This window comes from Syngnathus scovelli, chromosome 5 (genome assembly GCF_024217435.2).
Source record: "Syngnathus scovelli strain Florida chromosome 5, RoL_Ssco_1.2, whole genome shotgun sequence".
NCBI lineage: Eukaryota > Metazoa > Chordata > Actinopteri > Syngnathiformes > Syngnathidae > Syngnathus > Syngnathus scovelli.
The window spans coordinates 9,600,846-9,619,741 of NC_090851.1; the positions used below are offsets into that span (position 1 = coordinate 9,600,846).

Genomic DNA, 18,896 nt, shown 5'->3' on the forward strand with positions numbered 1-18,896 from the left:
GATGAGTGTGAAATTACTGAGCTAAACCAAGAGAATAATGTTGAGAGTTAAACTGGGCTGGTCTTAGTGGGATGGGTTAAGTGCAAACACACAAAATTACACACACAAACGTACTGTGTATATATAGCCTAGAATCTAGGCCCTACTGCATGTCACATAGTTGTGACATAGATCTTAAATATTTTGACTGGAAAAAGTGTATTTCTTACACTCGGATTCCGTACTCAGCTCTATATAGAATCATATTTTACCCGAATGGTAAAACGTGGCAAAAACTAAACGTGATCCGAGCTTAAGTATTTCTTGTTAAGTATCTTTGCGTTACTACCCAGCAATAGGAAATTGCATGAAACTTTTTCGAACACAACGAATATGTACGACAAACTTCCAACGCTGGATGAAACAGCTGCAATCGGTAGGCTTGGTATTTGTAAATAAATAATTTAAAGCCCCTTTTAGCCTGCCTCTTTGCCGTCCAGCTTCTGAATTAACAGACACTGTTAATCGAACGTAGATAAAAGTGCTCTTTTATTTTATCTTATACGTTTGTTATTTCAAATATGAGATAATATGACAACGTATTATGTCCACTGGAGTTGTATGTTTATGTTCTTTCACGACTTGAGAACATTTATCAGAATATTTGACGTGAGTAATGGACGGATCGGCAATCTATTGCTCTGGTCTGTTACAATCCGACCAGCGTTGACGGTCTGTCACATTTCACGCTGACACCAAGCGAACACTCGGAGCTCAGACACACATACACACACGCTGTAATATCGACAGATTGAAGTCAGGAGTACGAGTCCACGAGATCACGTTGCAGGTTGGTAGTCGGAAAAACTCGGGAAGATTACAGAAAAGACGACAGACCATAAATCCCGTTCGTTATTTCTTTGTAATTTCAGGCTGGCGACTTTTTGATTGCCCTCTTTTATGTCTTTACCTCAGTTAAGCAAAGAAATGTGACCGGCGATTGTGGCTGGCTCGATTAACTCTAAAGTTTTCCTTCTTTTTTCTCCTTTTCGCTCATAACCACGCAGTTTAAAGGTATTTTAGGCGTGGGTGGCAAGCAACTGGATCCCCCCCCCCCCCCCCCCTCGTCGTCGTGTTGGTCGCTGTAGGAGGAGGGGTTGCGATATCTTTTCAAGCTAGCGAACGGCAGTACGTAGACCCACGTAACAAGTTTAATTTGTTGCTAAAGTGATCAAACTTGTAATAAAGTCAGTTTGGGAATCAATTAGGACGAGAAAGCGAATGCGTAGTTATATGGAATATATTTAGAAGGCAGTGTGTTAAGCGCACCTAACGTTAGCCAACTCCCAACAAGATCACAGCCTGGGAGCTAGCGAGCCACATCACTCTATCACATGTTTATGTTTAAAAGTTGTTCAGTGAGTATTTTTACGTATGTGGGAAGATGGATGATAGTTTTAGTCGTCTTTTAACCCACTTCGATTTAAGACAGAGTGAGTGAGTGACGTTTTTTTACTTGATCACACCAACCATATCTTAAAGCTGTAGGTAAAGTATTAAATTGTCTTTTGACAGTCGCAATGTGATGTTAACTGTGGTTCTTTTTCTGTTAACTGTGTCTCAACTCCGACAAGCATCCTATCTAAGTGCAAACCAGTCGAAAAGAGGAAGCCGAGGAAATCCCCCAAAAGGAAATGCCAATCGCAGCCACTGGCCAGCCAACGACTCAAGAGCCCAGAGTGTGCCCCCGGCTGCCTTCCACCCCTGAACCGGTCCCTAAAGGGGCTGATTTATTTGAAGAGGCGGGGGCGGCGGAGTCGGCGGAGCGAACAGAGTACGGGGGCGCGGAGGGGGCCAGAGGCGTCGGGGGGTATAGTTACAGCCACAGCGGCAGTCGGAGCTTACAGCCAGCATTCACCGACAGCTCTCCGCCGCAGTCTCCAGCCGCGTCCTCCTCGTTTCTCTTCCACCCCTTCCACGGCCACCAAATGGCAATGGAGCCCCCCAGGACCCGATCGCGTTCCCGGTCTGGATATTACCAGCAGTATAATGGTGGGAATGGAATTACTGGCAGCGGAGTGATAGGAATGAACCAGCAGAATCATCATCACCAGCAGCAGCAGCAACAACAGCAGCAGCAGCAGCAGCAGCACAGTGCCGGTGGTTGCACTCCCCTTGGGGCTCACAGCAGCCAAGCAGAGATCCAGCAGCGAGCTCTGGGAAGTAACGCCTCCCCTGGCATCCAGAGGCTTCCCCCTGTTCTTGGAGCTCTCCGCATCCCAACTGAAGGTACACTGTTGTGTATGTGTTTATGAATATATAGAATATATACAAAGATAGTTTGTGAAACATTACCATATTGTTAAGTCGGGATTTACTTTTGTGGAGGGGTGTCAAGCTGTCATCGCAAATCATTGTGAAAAACGTGGACTTACATATTTGTTATTACGTCCATACAATTGCACCTGCATTTCATTGTTCATTAATTGTACAGAATTTTTTTTTTTTTTTACTGCATGTATAGTTTTGAAAAAAAAAATCATGTTCATTAGTGGTTACCAAGTACAATAGATCTACACACATCCATTTATTTTCTATGCCGATCATCCTTTTGAGTTAGTTGCAGGGACCTGGAGCCCATCTCAACTCACTTTGGGCAAAAGACAGAGTATACCCTGGATTGGTCACCTGTCAATCATCAGGACACATAGAAGCAAATGACCATTTGTTACTGAACACCCACTGCCAGCATGCAAGTTGGGCGACTTGTCTAGGGTTCCCCCGCCTCTCACTTTAATTCAAGTGAAATTGGCTTCAGGTCATACATATCATAATGAGGATAAGCTGTATAGAAAATGGATGGCGAGTTCAGTTTATGTGGGTGGAGGAAAAAACCTTGCTTTATCAGGTCAAAAATAGAAAAAATAATCTGATGGGTTGTTTTTCTGCCAAAATGGAAAGAACAAATCAATTTAGTATGAAACTGGGCCTTGATTTAAACTCATGTGGTTTAGTGGGATTATTTGATTTTTTTTTTTTAAATTTTTTTTATTCAGTCTGTAGACTAACATGGCGTAATGGGCATACTGTAATAGAATTTAAATAGCATGGAATTGTGTTTTGCAACAGTGCTGTAGTGTGGATGTGTGGCTATGTTAGCAACACAGAAGGCAATTGAACTACAGCAGTCTGTACAATGTGAACTCTCGTAGCCTAAAGCCTGTGCGAATGTGCTTGCATTACATTGCTTCAAGCAAAGTCGTTTGGAGGCAGTCACAGAAAAATTAAATAACAAGCCCTTTAAAGATGTGATTTTTATTTAATCCATTTTGATCCCACCGGGATAGTTTGTGAAAGACAACATTTTAGTACTTGCAATTTGCTGTACCAAAATTTATGTAGCGTATAATTCCGCATCCTGTCTTTCTTTTAATTAGCAAAATAATCACACAATAAATACTCAACTAATGCACTTTTTTTCAATACGACCAAATCATAATTAAAGTCGTATTGCTTTCAAGAGATTGTTCATGGCTTTTCACAATCAACACCCAGCTGTCCTAGGTGGTCATGCTGTGCGTCACTCATACTGTAGTTATTAGATTTGTGCGACTTGGCTGCAATGTAAAACCTAGCAAGTGTGTACTGCTTGCTGTAAGATTTTGAGTAGTCTACATGCTGTGTCGAGAGAGATTCACATTCAGCGACACAGAGGAAACATTCTTCGCTCAGATTCTGGATAAAGCCTGGTTACTTTATCTTAAAAGCTCGTATTAGGAAATATATTGTATGTGGTTGTATGTGAAGTAAAGTATATTCTAGGCCAGTTACCTTTTCTTATATTTGGATGCCAAATTGTACACTAGTGTACGTATGCGTAAAATAAAACCATGCCTCTGATGAGCTACATCAGCAACCATAATGTTGATCGGCTCAGTGAAATAAGACTTTGAAGCCCCGTATTTCATACATGCACAGGCCGGCACAAATTACTTTTGACAGCCACTTAAAGATTTTGGCACTCCCTGTCTATATGTAACCATTGTATTAACTTTCTTTTGCTGCACTGAGAAGTTTCTCAGTTCCTTGTCTAATGCAAGTGTGGGTCTGCTAATCGATACTACTGCTGCTTTCCATTTTGTGCCATTCTACAAAGTGGCTCAAAATGCAGTTTGAATGTTTTTTGTTTTTTTTTAGTGAAAGGTTTTGGGTTGAAAATCAATGAATGTTAGTGGGCGTCAGATATACAGTAGCCCATTAGGATTTTGGCTATTCGGAAGCCAGCCTGGTCCCTATCCCCTGTGAGTAGTGGGGTCCATTTTACTATATGCATAAGTCACATGTCCAGTTTAAGACTCCTATACAGCAACATCCCACTTAATTCTGTCATGTAGGAGTCATAAATACACACATTAACTTCTTCTTTAAAATAATTTTGAAAAGGTTCTAATCCAAGTACTTTTTTCTATATAGCACAGTTACCAAAAATGTGTATTTGCTAAATAAATCAATTAATTGTACACTTTACTATATCGATCACCCATCACAACGAAACTTAATATAACAACCTAAAAGAAAAAGCAACTCTTTTTTTTTTTTTGAGGGGTGGGGGGGTGATTCCCAGCAGTCTCTCTGCTGCCCAACGAGCTTCAGAGGGGGATTGAGCAGCCTGAACCATCTCACGGTCTCCGGTTTTATTCATTTGTTCGTTCATTGTTTTATTTTAGACATGGGTATAACTCCATGGAGACACTGTGCAACCTCAGACGCCAGAGCGAACTGATCATCGGGTGTGTTTTGGTGGCTTAAAACCCGGAAATGTATTTATAGCATATGTGAAAGCTTATGTTGACGTAGCCAGCCACCAGGAAATGTGCAAAAGTCTGGTTCCGAAATGCTTAGGAGTCTCTCCATAAATAAATTCATGTAGTTTCTTCTTCAACTCCTGTACAGAGATTGAGGAGCTGATGCAGTTTTAGATGCTGTGCGTTTTTGCCGTCAGCCATTTTTGCCGAGCTGAGTGGGCATGTAGTAACAACAAAGTGAGCATGTACTTGAATAATGAGCCAAAACCTTCATCACCACAGCACCAAATTTAGTTCCCCTCATTTCTGCATGTGTTTGCTTTTCAAAGGCTGTTGTCAAACACGTCACAGACTAGTTTTTATTATACGTCAAATGGTGGCCAAAAAATATCTTATGATGGAATAGGACCTTAAAGTGAACAAAGCCAAAATAAAATAAATCATCCTTCAAACAGGCCTGATAAACCATGCAGAATAATCAACAGACAAATTCCTCTTCGCTGTTCATTTTAATGCTTGACATTAGCATTATGCTCTTAGCAAATATTCAAAGGCTTGCAAAGCATACATCTCTTTCGTGACACAAATTCTCATAAAAGATTCATCTGTTTCTTTTTGGTTAAAGGACATTTTAGCGTATTGAACAGTCTCTTGTGGCATTGTGGCAGCTCTCTTTATTTCAGCCCCTCCCCACTCCCAAAATGAAACCGTGCTTGAGAGGGAAGTTGACATTTCAAGTCTATTCACCTGCATGAGGCATTGAACCTAATGTTACAGTACTGTACTTCCAGTTTGTCCCTCTCTTCTCCAGTGATTTAAAAATTATTGGGCTGAAATTTGTATTGTGGAAGTATGGCTTCTTTATCCTTTTTGATATTTTGTCATATTAACAGTTAAGTCATTGATGATGTAGTGGTGCATTCGTCTGTGCAGGCAATGTGTGTTCAGTTCCCCCTCAGTGACGCTGTTTGGTTGTCTGTCTCTGTTTGTCCCCTACGACTGATTGGCAACCAGTTTAAGGTATTATTGAAATATTTATTTGATAGATTGGGGTTTCTTGTTTCCACACACATTTTTTTGTGTGTGAATAGGAGCCCCTCTTATCTTCCTAACAGTTTTGGCCATCAACACTCTTGAGCTGTAACCACTTCCTATTGTGAGACCCTCTTGTTACTTGATCACACAAAACCGAAGAGCCAAATGTGTCTGACGCTGGAGTGCTTAGGTGTTTATGGCTCCTGAAGATGGAGAGACGGCTCGCTTGAAATTGCATGCGAACATTTCAGTCTATGGGCATCTCTTATCTAATAATCTGAGTTTTTATTTCCGACAATAATATTTAGATCAGTGTTGAGTCAAGGTTACCCATTTTACATTAGAAACATCTCATGGATAACCAGCAAAGAAAAATATCCAAAAGTCTGAATACTTACATAATGATCTGGTCTCAATTACTCACTAATGTATTTTAATGACATTCAGAAATAATTTTGGAATACAACCCTGTGTCCTTGTAACACTTGTATGCTATGGTTATTTGCTGGAAAGCTGAGACAAAGTGCGGGAGACTGCTGGATTGGTCCTACTGCAGAAGAACCAAATTTTTCCCTAATTGGTCATCTGGTCTTATTCTGGCCCAGCATGTCTTTTCACTTTCACCTCTTGGTTGCTTTTGGATCAGGCAACTCTCTCTGTGCCCCTCTGGTCTATTTTTGCTGGCCTTCTCATGCACATTTGTCTAATGGAAAGATCGTTTTAATGGACTGCCCGGAGCAGCATAGGGACAGGCCCTTGTGCCACTCTCTACCTTTATTCCACCACTCACTGCCTGTCCTCTCCATCCTTCTGTCTGCTACAGAAGCGGAAACATGTACTACTCTGTTTTGTTCTTTCCTTTGTCTTGTCGCCCAGGCAACCCCCTTTGGTTTGGAAAAGTAAACCTCTTTAGCTTGGCTTGACCAAGAAGTCTGAGTTCCCGTCATCACTCCAAATAAAAAGCAAAGCACTCTGATGAGAGCATCACGGGGGAAGATACGAGACCTCAAATTAGCCCCGGGTCAAACGTATGGACCCTGATCTGGTTTGGGAAAATAGCACCGTTAGATGGGTATTTTGAGTAATTGTCACGCTGAACCATCACATTTCCCTTCATTTTCAACTAGCAGATGCCTCATGACAATGTGCTAACATTATCTTAATAATGGTAAAAAAATGAGGTGCTTTTTTGGGGCTACATAGCCATTTTAGATCCAATTCACTTACAAAATGTGGACTAAGGTATTACATCTCTTCCCTGCTTTGTACAGAATCAATTAAGAGTTTTATGTTCACTGCCAGAGGAAATCATAGACTTCCTTATGGGTGTGTTTTCTCGGTATGCCTGTGCTAGGTGTGTGTTTGCGTGCATCCACAGTTTGCCTGTTGCGTGGTCGGCTTAAGCTGATAAGCGCTGACAGAAACGTACTTGCATAGGAAATTGCATAACAGCAGAAACGGTCCTGTCTGTGCACGTTAGTCAATAACCGGATGGAAGGTGAAGCAAGAGAAAGCCGATGGATGACATACCAAACAGACACGCCAGTCAAATAAAGTTAAGATCAACTAATGGAATTTAGTTGACGCCGTGATTTACGACGTAGACCGACGGGTAGTAAATGTAGATCACCTAGGCTTTTTTGTTTAGGTGCCATTTTTTTTCACATGTAATAAGCCACAAGCCCCAGCTGTCGCTGCTTCATCCAGGAAATGGGTTTGGTGGAGACATTTGACAGCGTAACGCCCTTTACCCAAGAGTAAACAAACAGAAAGCCTTTAGTTTATTTTTCATGAATAATTCTTATGAATTGGAGATGTAAGAAATCGGTGGGGTTAGTGAAACAAACAGTGAGCACTGGAAGAGGGGAGCGGCAGAAGGTGAGATTCACGGGCAGGTAAAGGCTGGGCAGATGTTACTTAGCCACCTATCTGTGTGACAACTTGTTTCTTCTTCGCACCAAGGTGTGAAGTTTGCCTTGACGTGTGTTCAGAAGGTAGGGTGATGTGTGTCGGTGTTAACTTGCGCTTGTCACGTGCTCACTCAAAATGTCCTCTTTACATTTCATTAATTAGATATGTAAATGGAGCTTTCTGTCCAATTTATGATTAAGGTGTGCAGCAATGTTTACAAGACAATTATGAGGTACTGCTTCACAAACAAGTGACAACCGACGAAGGCGATGATTGTAAAATATCCCTTCCTCTCAATGAATTATTGAGTGCCATTGTTTGACTTAAAATGGTCCGTTAGATGCTAAAAAGAGGTGGACACAGATGATGTGTTAGTGCAAAGCATAGATAGTGGATGCTGTGAAATGAAGCAGCAGGGGTGCATGGCCCAGAGAGAGAGAGAGCGAGCGAGTCAGGATGGCAGATAGGGGAAGAAAGGGGAGGGTGATGAAGTGATGGGGGTGTCTAAGGGAAGAGCAGAGTGGGATGAAAAAGGGAGGAGAGGTGAAGGAAATGGATAGAAATAGCTGATGCACTCAGAGGCATACAGAAAATCAATAGCAGTCAAGAGGGGAAGCCACAACCCCCATCCAGTGCCCCTGCTCTCTTCTCTCACCTCGCCCCATCCTCTGTTTTTTGAACTCCCTCAACTCTATCTCTCCCTCTTCTGACTTTTTCTCCACCTTTGTCACTCTCACTGCGTTTTCAACCTTGTCCTCTGCCTCTCTCCCTCCACATGATGCTCACGAGATTGACACTTGTAACATACAGTAAGTAGGTCGTACCTTCAGAGATGTGATTGGATGCTCTTTTTGAAAATATTGCTTATTTTTTCAGCTGTAAATCGCACCAGTCACTTGGTAGAAAGCTCAACAAGTTCTCTTGCCAGTGAGGCTCAACATGAGCCAAAGTGAATTTGTGCTGGGAGTTGGCAGGACTGAATCTGTTTTTCTGAATTGGAACACATTGCTATTTGTTTCTCTCCTTGAGCTCCTGCTTGAGAATAATGTAGACATAAGGTTGCAGCGTAAAAGGAGCTCAAGACCGCAGATGATGCACATGGAACATTTCATGTGTGATTTAAAATGTCATTTGATTCATTCCTTCTTTTCCCCTACTCTTCTAAGCTCCCCTCAGCAGAGAAACTCAAGTGTGTTTGCTATATGCAGTCTGTGTTCATCCATCAGAGGACATGATGTCATCTAGACGTTCCAAACCTGTTCTCTAACTTCTGTGCTCCCAAGGGTGACTGTGACTGAATGACTGGCCTCTGACTCAATTTACCGGACTCCGACAATGTGCAAGTGAGCGCCTATTCAGGAAGCGAGCAGGGCTTTTTGCCTATTGTGAGTGGTGAATGAGTGTTCTGCACATGCAGTCACTGAATCCCATGAATACTTCACCAGTCCGCTGGCCCGGGTCATCTAAATGAAAACACACTGGTTTTCTCGACGTTAATGTTAGCTTTACTTACCTCAATCTTTTCCATTCATTTAGCATTTTTGCTCTGGGGAGTGAGCGGAAAGGCTCGCTTAAGGAGTGAGGAATTTAGTGGTTCAAACGTGAGTCCGCCTACCCCTTTGTTGTCAATCATGGATTTTCTTCAAAGGGGAGCACTAGAGCCGAAAGAAAGAGTTCTGCAAACAAACTGCCATTAGGCGGAAAAAAAAAATTCTTTTAAAAGACATTTTTGGTATGTTTTTCCTTTTTAGTTCAGTGTTCGGTAACGGTAGCTTTGTGTGGTGCACCCTTGGGAGTGCTTACCCTTGGACTGTATTCTAGTGCCACCATCTGTGGTGAGAACGTCCCCAGCTAAACACGCGTTCATGACAAAGGCAAAACAAAAGCCAGACTGAATAAATAGATAAGACAATAAAAAGATGAAAGGATTGTTGGGGAAAAAAAACAAACGAGTAAAAGTCTTAGCCATGATGCAACTGGCGGTATCATCAGAAAGCTTCGCTAAGCCGGGATTACTTTGTTGATTTTGCATACATGTGTGTGTGTGCTGATCCGAGACAAGACTGTACCATATGTGTTTTGGTCACTTTTGTGCGACACAAAGGTTCAATTTGCACAAACAACAGTTTTTTTTTCCCTGTGACGTAAGAGTCAACAGAAATAACAGAAGGATTAAATGTTCAATTGTAGCTGGAGATAAACAAGAGAATGAATTTCCTGTAATGGCGTCATCGTGTTGAAATTTTATTTTTGAGCTTCTGAATCATGATTGGTCCTATTTATTGATTCTTTTTGGCATATAGCATTTCCATGTGCCTATGGCATTCCACATGAATGTGTGAAATTAATTTTGTTACGGATGTTGTTGTTACAGATGCAGGTTTTGTTCCCACTGTGTTGAATTCTTCTTCTTTTCACTTTTTGTAGGAGCCTCAGATGTGTCTTACCATTGCCACCAAGAGCATGCATACAGGGAGAGGGACAAGGTATGCTGCTTTATTTTATTTTATATTTCTTACTAAAAGTTGATCAACAATGCTATTTTGGCAGGCCATTGCCAACTACAACCTTTGGAAATCAACTTTTGGTGTCAAAGTGAATGTTTTTTTGAAAAGGTGGCATGCATATTACAACATTCTCTGTCTAGGATCGCCAGAGGCCATCTTTGATAACGTTGTCACTAAGTATGAAACTTTTAAAAAGGCAAAGAAAACAAGTATCCACATTTTGCTAGATGGCTGTAAATGTATAGCAATTGTATGCTTCATAGTAAGTTACACATTGATTGTCTTTTCCTTCCTTTGACTCATGTTGCTCTGTAAGCACATGGTCAGATTTATTTACATTTCAAGGGATATTGATTGCATTTCATTAAAAAAAAATACAGCAACATAGTAAAAATAGCCAAATGTGCGTAATTAAAGCAGGCCAATTGGTTGCAAAGCAGTGGAGGAGAGAAGAGGGGGGTAGGATGCTGAGGAAGGTGTTGCAAAGAGCTTGCATGGAGGGGAGGGAGGGTGGTCGCATGAGGCCAAAAGCAGGGAGGGGGCTTTGCTAATGATTTCACTTCCAGCTGTGGGGCTTGCTTGGAGTGAGAGAGGGGAAGGAAAAGAGAAACAGTGGCAGATGAAACAAAATGAGCTTTCAAATCTCGTTAATAGAAAGAGAATAAGTGGGGGAGGGAGGAATAGGTGTTTGTGGAAGCATGCATGCAAATAATAATGATTCTGTTCAAGCAAATAACCTTATTTGGTCTCCGCTTGCTCCGCACCCACAATTTTAGACTGACAAACTTCAACTTGGACCTTGTTCTTTTTCTAAGGTGTGTCTCAGCCTTCCATCTAATTTGGATGCCGGCATTGACAGCGAGGTCTGAACAGCTGCCTGCTGCAGTTAGTCCATGTATGCAAGTGTGGACATAGCCAAGCAGAGCATGGCAGGGTGTGTCTGTTCTTAGGCTTCAGGATATCTTTGCTGCCTCATGTTTGCTCTCAACTAAATGTGCACAGAGCAAAATAAGCAACAAGGGAGTGTGTTTGTGGTCCTCACATTGCAGAATGTGCTGTATTATCACCCCCAGTGCAGATCACAGTGTTTCTAAGCTGTGCTGGAAGGGACTGCGTGTGTTCATCTTCTGTCAGCAGACTTGTCTCCCCCCCCTTTACGTAGACCGTGGCATTTTTGGGTTTAGAAACATGTCTGGACGAGAGGTGTGTGTGCTGAGAGAGCATTCAGGTCCAACATAAGTCCTTGTAAAGCCATATTGCTGGAGGACTCACAAACACACACATTCTCTCTTTGTCTGACAAGACCTCACTCCCCATAACGTTGGTAGGCGAGCCCATCAAAGTTTCATACTAATGGGCAATGCGTGTGTGTGCGTGCGTGCCTTCGCGCGTGCGTTTGTGTGTGAGAGTGACACACAGCCATGTTATCTAAAAAAACTCTTGTCATGTTCCCTCAAATTTCAGGCCGGGTCTTGGATAGGAGAGGCATGCGTTGCAAAAGGGGAAAGCGCAAGGATAAGGGGAGACTATAGAGGAATTAAGCTTATCTGGTGTTAGAGTGTTGGTGCGAGGGATGGGGGTGGTCGAGGAGGGTTTGGTAGCATCTGTGGAAGGAGGGGTGCATGTCATCCTCGGGATGGAAGAGGCTTGCTTGAATATGAAAATGGGCATAGTGGCTGTCCCAAGGGTTTTGGGGTTGGGGTGAGCTTAGAATGGAGGATGCAGAGTGTGGGGGTCAGAAGAGAGGGGGTGGTAAAAGAGGCACAGGAAGGTGATTCCAGTGTGGGGGTGGAATGCAGGTGCCTGCCTCGAAGAAGTACAATAAATTAAGTAATATTGTACAATACATGTTTGGTAGTAGTTCTTTGATGGGTTGTAGTTGTAAAGACTGTCTAATGTATTTAGGCCAACATCATTATGTGGTTAAACACTACATGGCATATTTTGTATTTCAAAGATCTCATCTGATTGATTGAACCAGTGGGATTGTGCTAAGAACATTCTGATGTTAAGTTTATGAAGTTATTTAAGTTACATAAATTACTGAAAGGCTGCATTCATTCAGTCATTCATTTGAAGTTGCCGCACACAGCGCAACTTTTGGCTGACTCTACAATGTGGTGTCTTTGAGTCTTGAGTGAAAATTCAGGCTTGTTACAACAGCGCAGTGGGCCTCAAGCAGCTACAGTAGGTATTGTTCTTTATAGGCTGTAGAACACAAACAGTGGCGGCTCTCCATATGTGCCTGTGTATGTCTGGAGGCGTGTGTGTATATATGTGTGTGTGTGTGTGTGTGTGTGTGTGTGTGTGTGTGTGTGTCTACGTGTGCGTGTGTACGTTCATATTTTATGTGTGTTTCTCTCTGCAGCCTGCTTTCCAGCTGTTTCCTTTTAGCTATTGCACTGCGCTCAAGGTTGCTGAGCTGTGTGTGTGTGTGTGCGTGTGTGCGTGTGTGTGTGTGTGCGTGTGTGTGTGCGCGCACGTGTTAAAAGTCACAGCCGCTGAGTCATTTTATTTATTTATTTATTTATTTTTTTAATCAGACGTTACCAATGTGTCCTTCACATGAAGAAGGTAACAAGGGGCAAGGAGCAAGGGGGGAATAGGTTTCGTTAAAGTTGCTGGCCCAAATTTTTCCTGCTACTCTAGGTGGTCAAACCCTGATGCACTCAAGATTGAGTGGAAATTCTCAAATTGAGTACAATCTGGTTTCAGATTCTGTTCTAATTCGTTTTAAACTGTGAATGATGTTGAGTTGCCACTCATTTTTATTCAAAACTGGCACATAAGTGTAAATAAATAACTACAATTCCTAAAGGAGCTACGTCATGCTATTTTCAACTTAATCGGTTGCGCGACATTAGAGTTAATATTTTCCTATTCTCAAGCCCCCAAATTCCGAATGGTAGATCAGCACTAGTGGCAAAGAGTAAAATGATTCTACTCCATGCGGTCTAGCACATGGACTGGAAGATGACTGGGTGCTGACACACGCGCTTATGAGCCGAGTGAGAGTCATTGCCTTACAGTAAGTGATGTGACTCACAGATGACTTGACAGCACCACCTACTGAGGATTTACACTTTATCCAAAACCTGGATGACTACTGTAGGTATGTGCCTGTGTCAGTTTTGTGTCGCAATCTTTTGGTTGATGCTGTGAGAAAGTCGAGCCAGTCAGTTGAGGGTGTGGATGAATGACTCCCTTATGGGCCCGTGAGAGCGCGTCTTGCCTTTTTGCTCATTTCCTCACTACGAGAGGAAGCGACTGTGAGCGCTGGTGGTGCAATGAGCTCGCACTCTAACACACCAACAGAGGTGTGCACATACAGGAAATGCCATGAGTCACAAAGGCGCTTAGTGTCCGAGCAGTTGTATGGATTGTTGGCCAGAAGGATGGAAGAGCACAGTGAAATTGATTTGATTGGAGCGCCATGGGTCACTAACCACAGCCCCCTTTCTCCCACCCTCCTCTTCCTTTCTCACTCTACTTTTCCACCCCTCCCACCACAGAGTGAGGAAAGCCCCAGTCCAAAGCGCCAGAGGCTGTCTAGTCATGCTGTCTTGGAACAGCTAACTTCTTCCGCACCACCGCCATCCACCCCTTCTCCCCCCATTCGCCCTTGGGAGCTGGGACCTCCAAGTAGGAGACCGTCTCACCCCCACGCACACTACCACCAAGAAAGATCCCTCACACCGGCTCGCCACAGACGCAGGTAGGCAGCTTTGAAGATTTTCACTGCGGCTGATTTCTTCGTTCAAAATCGGTTCGTTACCAAGTTAAACCTTGCAAGTTTTACACGGGCATTCACCGAGCCCTCGTGATTCTTTCAAATTCAAACTTTAGTCGTGCACAAAACAAACATTACATCAGTGACACCCCTCCCCCCTTTTACAATGGTAAACAAAGAAATAAGCAATTACACATTTTTTTCATATCACAATGAACAAGGAAGTGTTTCACATACTGGAAGAATAAAGAATAATGCCCGTAAAGGAGTGGTAAGAAGAAAAGCGAACTCATCAATATTGTTCCTGGAAGTTTCTTTGGCACTTCCCACGGTTTATAATTAAGGGCTCTATATTGCTCAGACAATCATATCAAATTAATTTAGAGACTTTTTATATAACCTCATGATTATAGCAAAAATATTGCCTTAAGTTAAAAAATGCACCTTGGCAAATGTTAGTCATATGATTTTCGCAACAAATTCCTTTCTTTATATTGTATTGTCCCCAACTTTGATCGGATTGAAGAACTTTTGTATATGTCAACGTAGCCCCTGAAAGCTTGAGGTCCAGAACCACCATTTAAGTCAAGTCTATTTGTATAGCCCTAAATCACAAACAGTCTCAAAGGGCTTCACATAGACAAAAATTGACAATTATTCTCATTTAAGATGTTGCCATTTGCCGCATGATCCCTAAATGCAATCAATTGATCCCCCTCCCAGCCCCCCTGTCAGGCGTCAGCGTGGCCGCCTCCTCAGACCGACACGCCACTTGCCTCCCCATCATCACCCCTCGACACAAGGTCCCGGTCCCCACCCGTTGCCGTCAGAGCTCCAGGATGAGAATTTCCAACGCAACCCACATTCCTCGCCGCACCAAACGTACCCAACGCACACCTACAGTCACCCCCCTCCACATGGAAGTGGGGGTCCAGAGGATCCCCGAGCATTCCATCCTCCCACCTTGTCCCCCCGACTACTGCACCCAGCTGCGCATCACCACCACCACCACCATCATCACCATCAGCAGCAACAGCAGCAGCAGCATCACGCAACGTCACAGCAAGGGGCCATGGTCCTGGACTTGCATGAACAGGTATGCTTTAGATCCATTTGTGTCTGTGCCCCCGGGCCGCAGGGTGTGTGTTTTAACTGTTCTGTTTTGCCCAGCTTCAGCAGGGCACCGTACCAGTCTCTTACACCATGACCCCTGTCGCACCTCACGGCCTCGCAGCACCGCTGTGTAACGGTCAGCACCTTCCCCCCAGCTGCTCTTCGCAACAACAAGTTCCTGCCTGCAGTGTGGTATTCAGCACTGGACAACACTACCACCCGGTGAGAAAGCAGTGGTCCGTCTGTGGGTGGCCTGTTTCTTTAGGAGCTTTGCGAGCTGCAAATGAGAGATCGTTTTCTTGTTTGACATTGCCTCCTTGTGACAGGATGCGGTATGTCAGGATCACACACTGACCACGTTTTTTTCCTTTTTCAGATGCTACAGGCTTGTTCAATGCAACATTTGCCAGTGCCATATGCCTTTCCCTCTCTGCTGTCCAGCGACCCTCAGTTTCTTCTGTCCCCTCCGCCTCATCTCGCTCATCACCCGCCGCACCTCCACGCACACAGTCAGTTCTTGCCGTTCCAGACACAACAGCCACGATCGGTAATAAATCTACCTTGCTTGTTCTTAACTTTATTATTTGTGTCATTTTTCCATTGCTTTGTTAAGATCAATTGGATGCTTTTTCACAGCCCTTACAGAGGATTGAAAATGAGGTTGAACTTCTTGGAGAGCAACTCTCAGTCGGTGGAGGCTTTGGCTATGGCCATCACCATCACCACCACCACCAGCCTCCCTCCACCCTTCCGCCCTCCACACCACTCCAGTTTCTTTCACACCATGACCCCCTTTCACAAGAGCTCTTCACGGTGGTGAGTGCATGGATTTAGGACTTTTATGTTAGGATTAAAATAGAATTAGGGTTTAATTTGTGACAATTCAATATGTCGCTCTGATCTCCGACAGCCCTATTCACACTTTATGCCACGGCGATTCACCAGCCGGCGCTACCCAGCTCGTTCCCAGCAGGCTGTGCCTCCTTCAAGCTACCACCCGAGCTTCCTGCCTTACTTCCTGTAAGTGTTTTTAACCTCATCGTTTTTATTGGATCCATACAGAAGAAGACGTCAGGGAAACCATTTCCTCTTTTAACCAGGTCCATGCTCCCAGTCCCACCAAATGTAGCTCCAGCCATTAGTCTTGAGCTTGATGTTGATGATGGAGAGGTGGAGAACTATGAGGTATTTTGACTATTCATGAAATTGGTGTTGCAATCTCTGTGCTGCTGAACATGCAACTGTTACTGTTCCATGAAATTGGTGTTGCTATCTCTGTGCTGCTGAACATGCAACTGTTACTGTTCCTTTTCTAAGCATTCTGCCCTCTTGTATATGAAACTTCTAGGCCTTGCTGAATCTTGCAGAGCGTCTTGGAGAGGCCAAGCCCCGTGGCCTCACTAAGGCTGATATAGAACAGCTCCCATCGTACAGGTTCAACCCCAATAACCACCAGTCTGAACAAACACTGTGAGTTTCTAAAAAAGTAGTGTAGGGTGGAAATATTTTACTACTTTGGGTTTGGGACAATGTCTGTTCTTTTTACTTTTGATTACTTTTTTGGAATTACGTGTTAAAAATGATTTGATTAATCTCCCAGGTGTGTGGTCTGCATGTGTGACTTTGAGTCACGCCAGCTCTTGAGGGTTCTGCCCTGCAATCATGAGTTCCATGCCAAGTGTGTAGACAAGTGGCTTAAGGTGAGTAGATTTAAGAAAAACAACTCAAAATGATCGACAATGACTAATAATAATAATACTTTTGATGATAATGAACATGCTGGGATTTATTTGCAACTGAGCTAATATTCGTGCACTTGTTAGGTATTTGCTTTAGATGAAATTGATTCAGGAGCAGCGCATTTCTCATCTGTGCTCTGACCAGATGCAGCATGACCCTCATCTCTTGATTATGTTATGTCCAGGCCAATCGAACGTGTCCTATCTGTCGGGCTGATGCATCCGAGGTCCAGCGGGACTCTGAGTGACCCTCCCGATTTCTCTTTGGATGCACCAGGCAAATGTTGAACTTCTCTCCGGCCATCATGCACATAGACAGACCAGTATTCCTTCACCGCACATCCAAAAGGACTATGACACTTTTCTGCATAGTGCTTCAAATTAGGGATAAGCCCCTCAACCTGCTCTGCCTTCTGTGCTGTCTTCACTCAAAATGGCCTTTGAAACGCGCACAGCACATATACATTGTATTCATAGAAAACAGAAGCGTCTGTATACAGTACTTGTAGTAACAGACTTTGCAGGAAGAATTGCAGTCCAAAGATTTTGTTCTTTCTGTTCTGGTGGGAAAAAAAAAATTCACCTTAAACAGCACCAGTGGTGGGCGCGTCAATCTGTCAATCGCCATGCCATTATTATATCAGACTAGGCCAATCTGTCCGAGGCATAGGTGACAGCCAGCCTTTCAGTCCCACAGAACGCAATGACACTCTTCCATATTGTTTGTATTTCGATCATCACCACACTGTGTGTGTGTCTATTGTTTTTATTTTTTCTTTATTTGCAGAAATGAGAATTTTCCGCGGATTTTCGTGTTTTATTTTTGCCTCGGCGACTCGCGAGCATTCACCCACCCGCCCCCCGTGACAACATCTTTTGGCACATCTCAAGGCAAAATTAGTTAAGCTGTGAGTATGGAAATCGGATTGTGATGCACCCACCACTGAATGGCACAGACTGTCCTTGGTTTATTGCAATTGGTTATTACAATCGTTTAATTTTCATTTCTGGATGTGTATTTTAGCATTCCTCTGAGTGAGATCAGTCTGTATGGGATGGAAAAAATATATTTTACACTGTGATTTGACCTTTGAGAGACCGAGTTTTGGAACAGCAAATAATATACTTTATGCTATGTAAGCTTGCTTGTTTTGTCTCTGTTCCCTAGTAAGTGTGGAGTGTGCCACATTACAATCTCCCTAACTCCCAACACACCAGAGCTGCTCTCTCTAAGGTTTATGTCCTAATGCCACAGTGTAAATCATATTAATCTTAGACACAGGAAAGCTTTTGTGGTGTAATTAACTATCACAATTGGGAATTGACTCAGTATGACAACCAAACATATGCTTTACAGAGACTGTACAATTTGCTGCAGACACGTCATCACACTGATATATTGAAACTAATTTTGGCTTCCCAAACTGTACTTTTATGTTATTTTTTTTTAAATGTCATCAACCCGTTATGTCTTCATCGTTTATGTCATATCCATAGAAAATGTTTTTTTGGGGTCAGAGGGGACTGGATGTATTCATTGTGTCTTTGAATTGTGTTGTATTGTTTTCTGTGGCTTGGGTACACTAGTTACCTCAGTCCCACTATTTATGGCTTTCCAGACAATATTAAAACCATGAGCTATTGCATTTTGCAGAGTTTTTCCCATGCAAGTTCTTTATTTCACTATGACATACTATCATTTACATGGTGTCATAGTAGTTAAAATATGTATTATACCTGTAACCAAAATCATTTGAAGGCCTGTAATGTTGATGAAATTTTTAACAAACGTTTGTACATTTTGTATGAGAGTTATTACTAGTTATACTTTATAAAGTAGTGCAATTACTTCCGTAATTCCTTACCCTTTTGTATCGCAAAAGCTGATTCAATAATAAATGTTTAACATTCTTCTCTTAATTTCTTCTGTCTTAGCTTTCATCCTTTTTGACTGCAGTTGTGAACTATTCATGAATACGATTCACAATCTCTAAGCTTTTATATCAAAACGATCGTAACTTGTCTTGATATGTTTTGAAGAACGTCAGACGTGCTATTAGGCCTTGGCTACAATGTA

The 18,896-nt window shown here is 42.9% G+C and overlaps 1 protein-coding gene across 1 annotated transcript; it reads left to right on the top strand.

Moving 5' to 3' along the window:
• Positions 1–689: 689 nt before the first annotated feature.
• Positions 690–18,739, top strand: rnf38 (ring finger protein 38). The gene is made up of 13 exons (XM_049719432.1): positions 690–829; positions 1,614–2,268; positions 10,158–10,216; positions 13,750–13,952; positions 14,691–15,063; positions 15,138–15,302; positions 15,457–15,627; positions 15,717–15,896; positions 15,991–16,100; positions 16,181–16,265; positions 16,429–16,550; positions 16,681–16,780; positions 17,005–18,739. The coding sequence occupies exons 2-13, from the start codon at positions 1,674–1,676 to the stop codon at positions 17,065–17,067; spliced, it is 2,226 nt and encodes a 741-aa protein (XP_049575389.1). The 5' UTR covers positions 690–829; positions 1,614–1,673; the 3' UTR covers positions 17,068–18,739.
• The last annotated feature ends 157 nt before the right edge of the window (positions 18,740–18,896 follow it).

Bases quoted from the DNA above. Each gene is read 5' to 3' on its own strand.
- rnf38 (XM_049719432.1), top strand. From the start codon at position 1,674: ATGCCAATCGCAGCCACTGGCCAGCCAACGACTCAAGAGCCCAGAGTG. The intron at 15,303-15,456 runs GTGAGAAAGCAG...TTCCTTTTTCAG, and splicing joins CTGGACAACACTACCACCCG to ATGCTACAGGCTTGTTCAAT. The intron at 16,101-16,180 runs GTAAGTGTTTTT...TCTTTTAACCAG, and splicing joins AGCTTCCTGCCTTACTTCCT to GTCCATGCTCCCAGTCCCAC.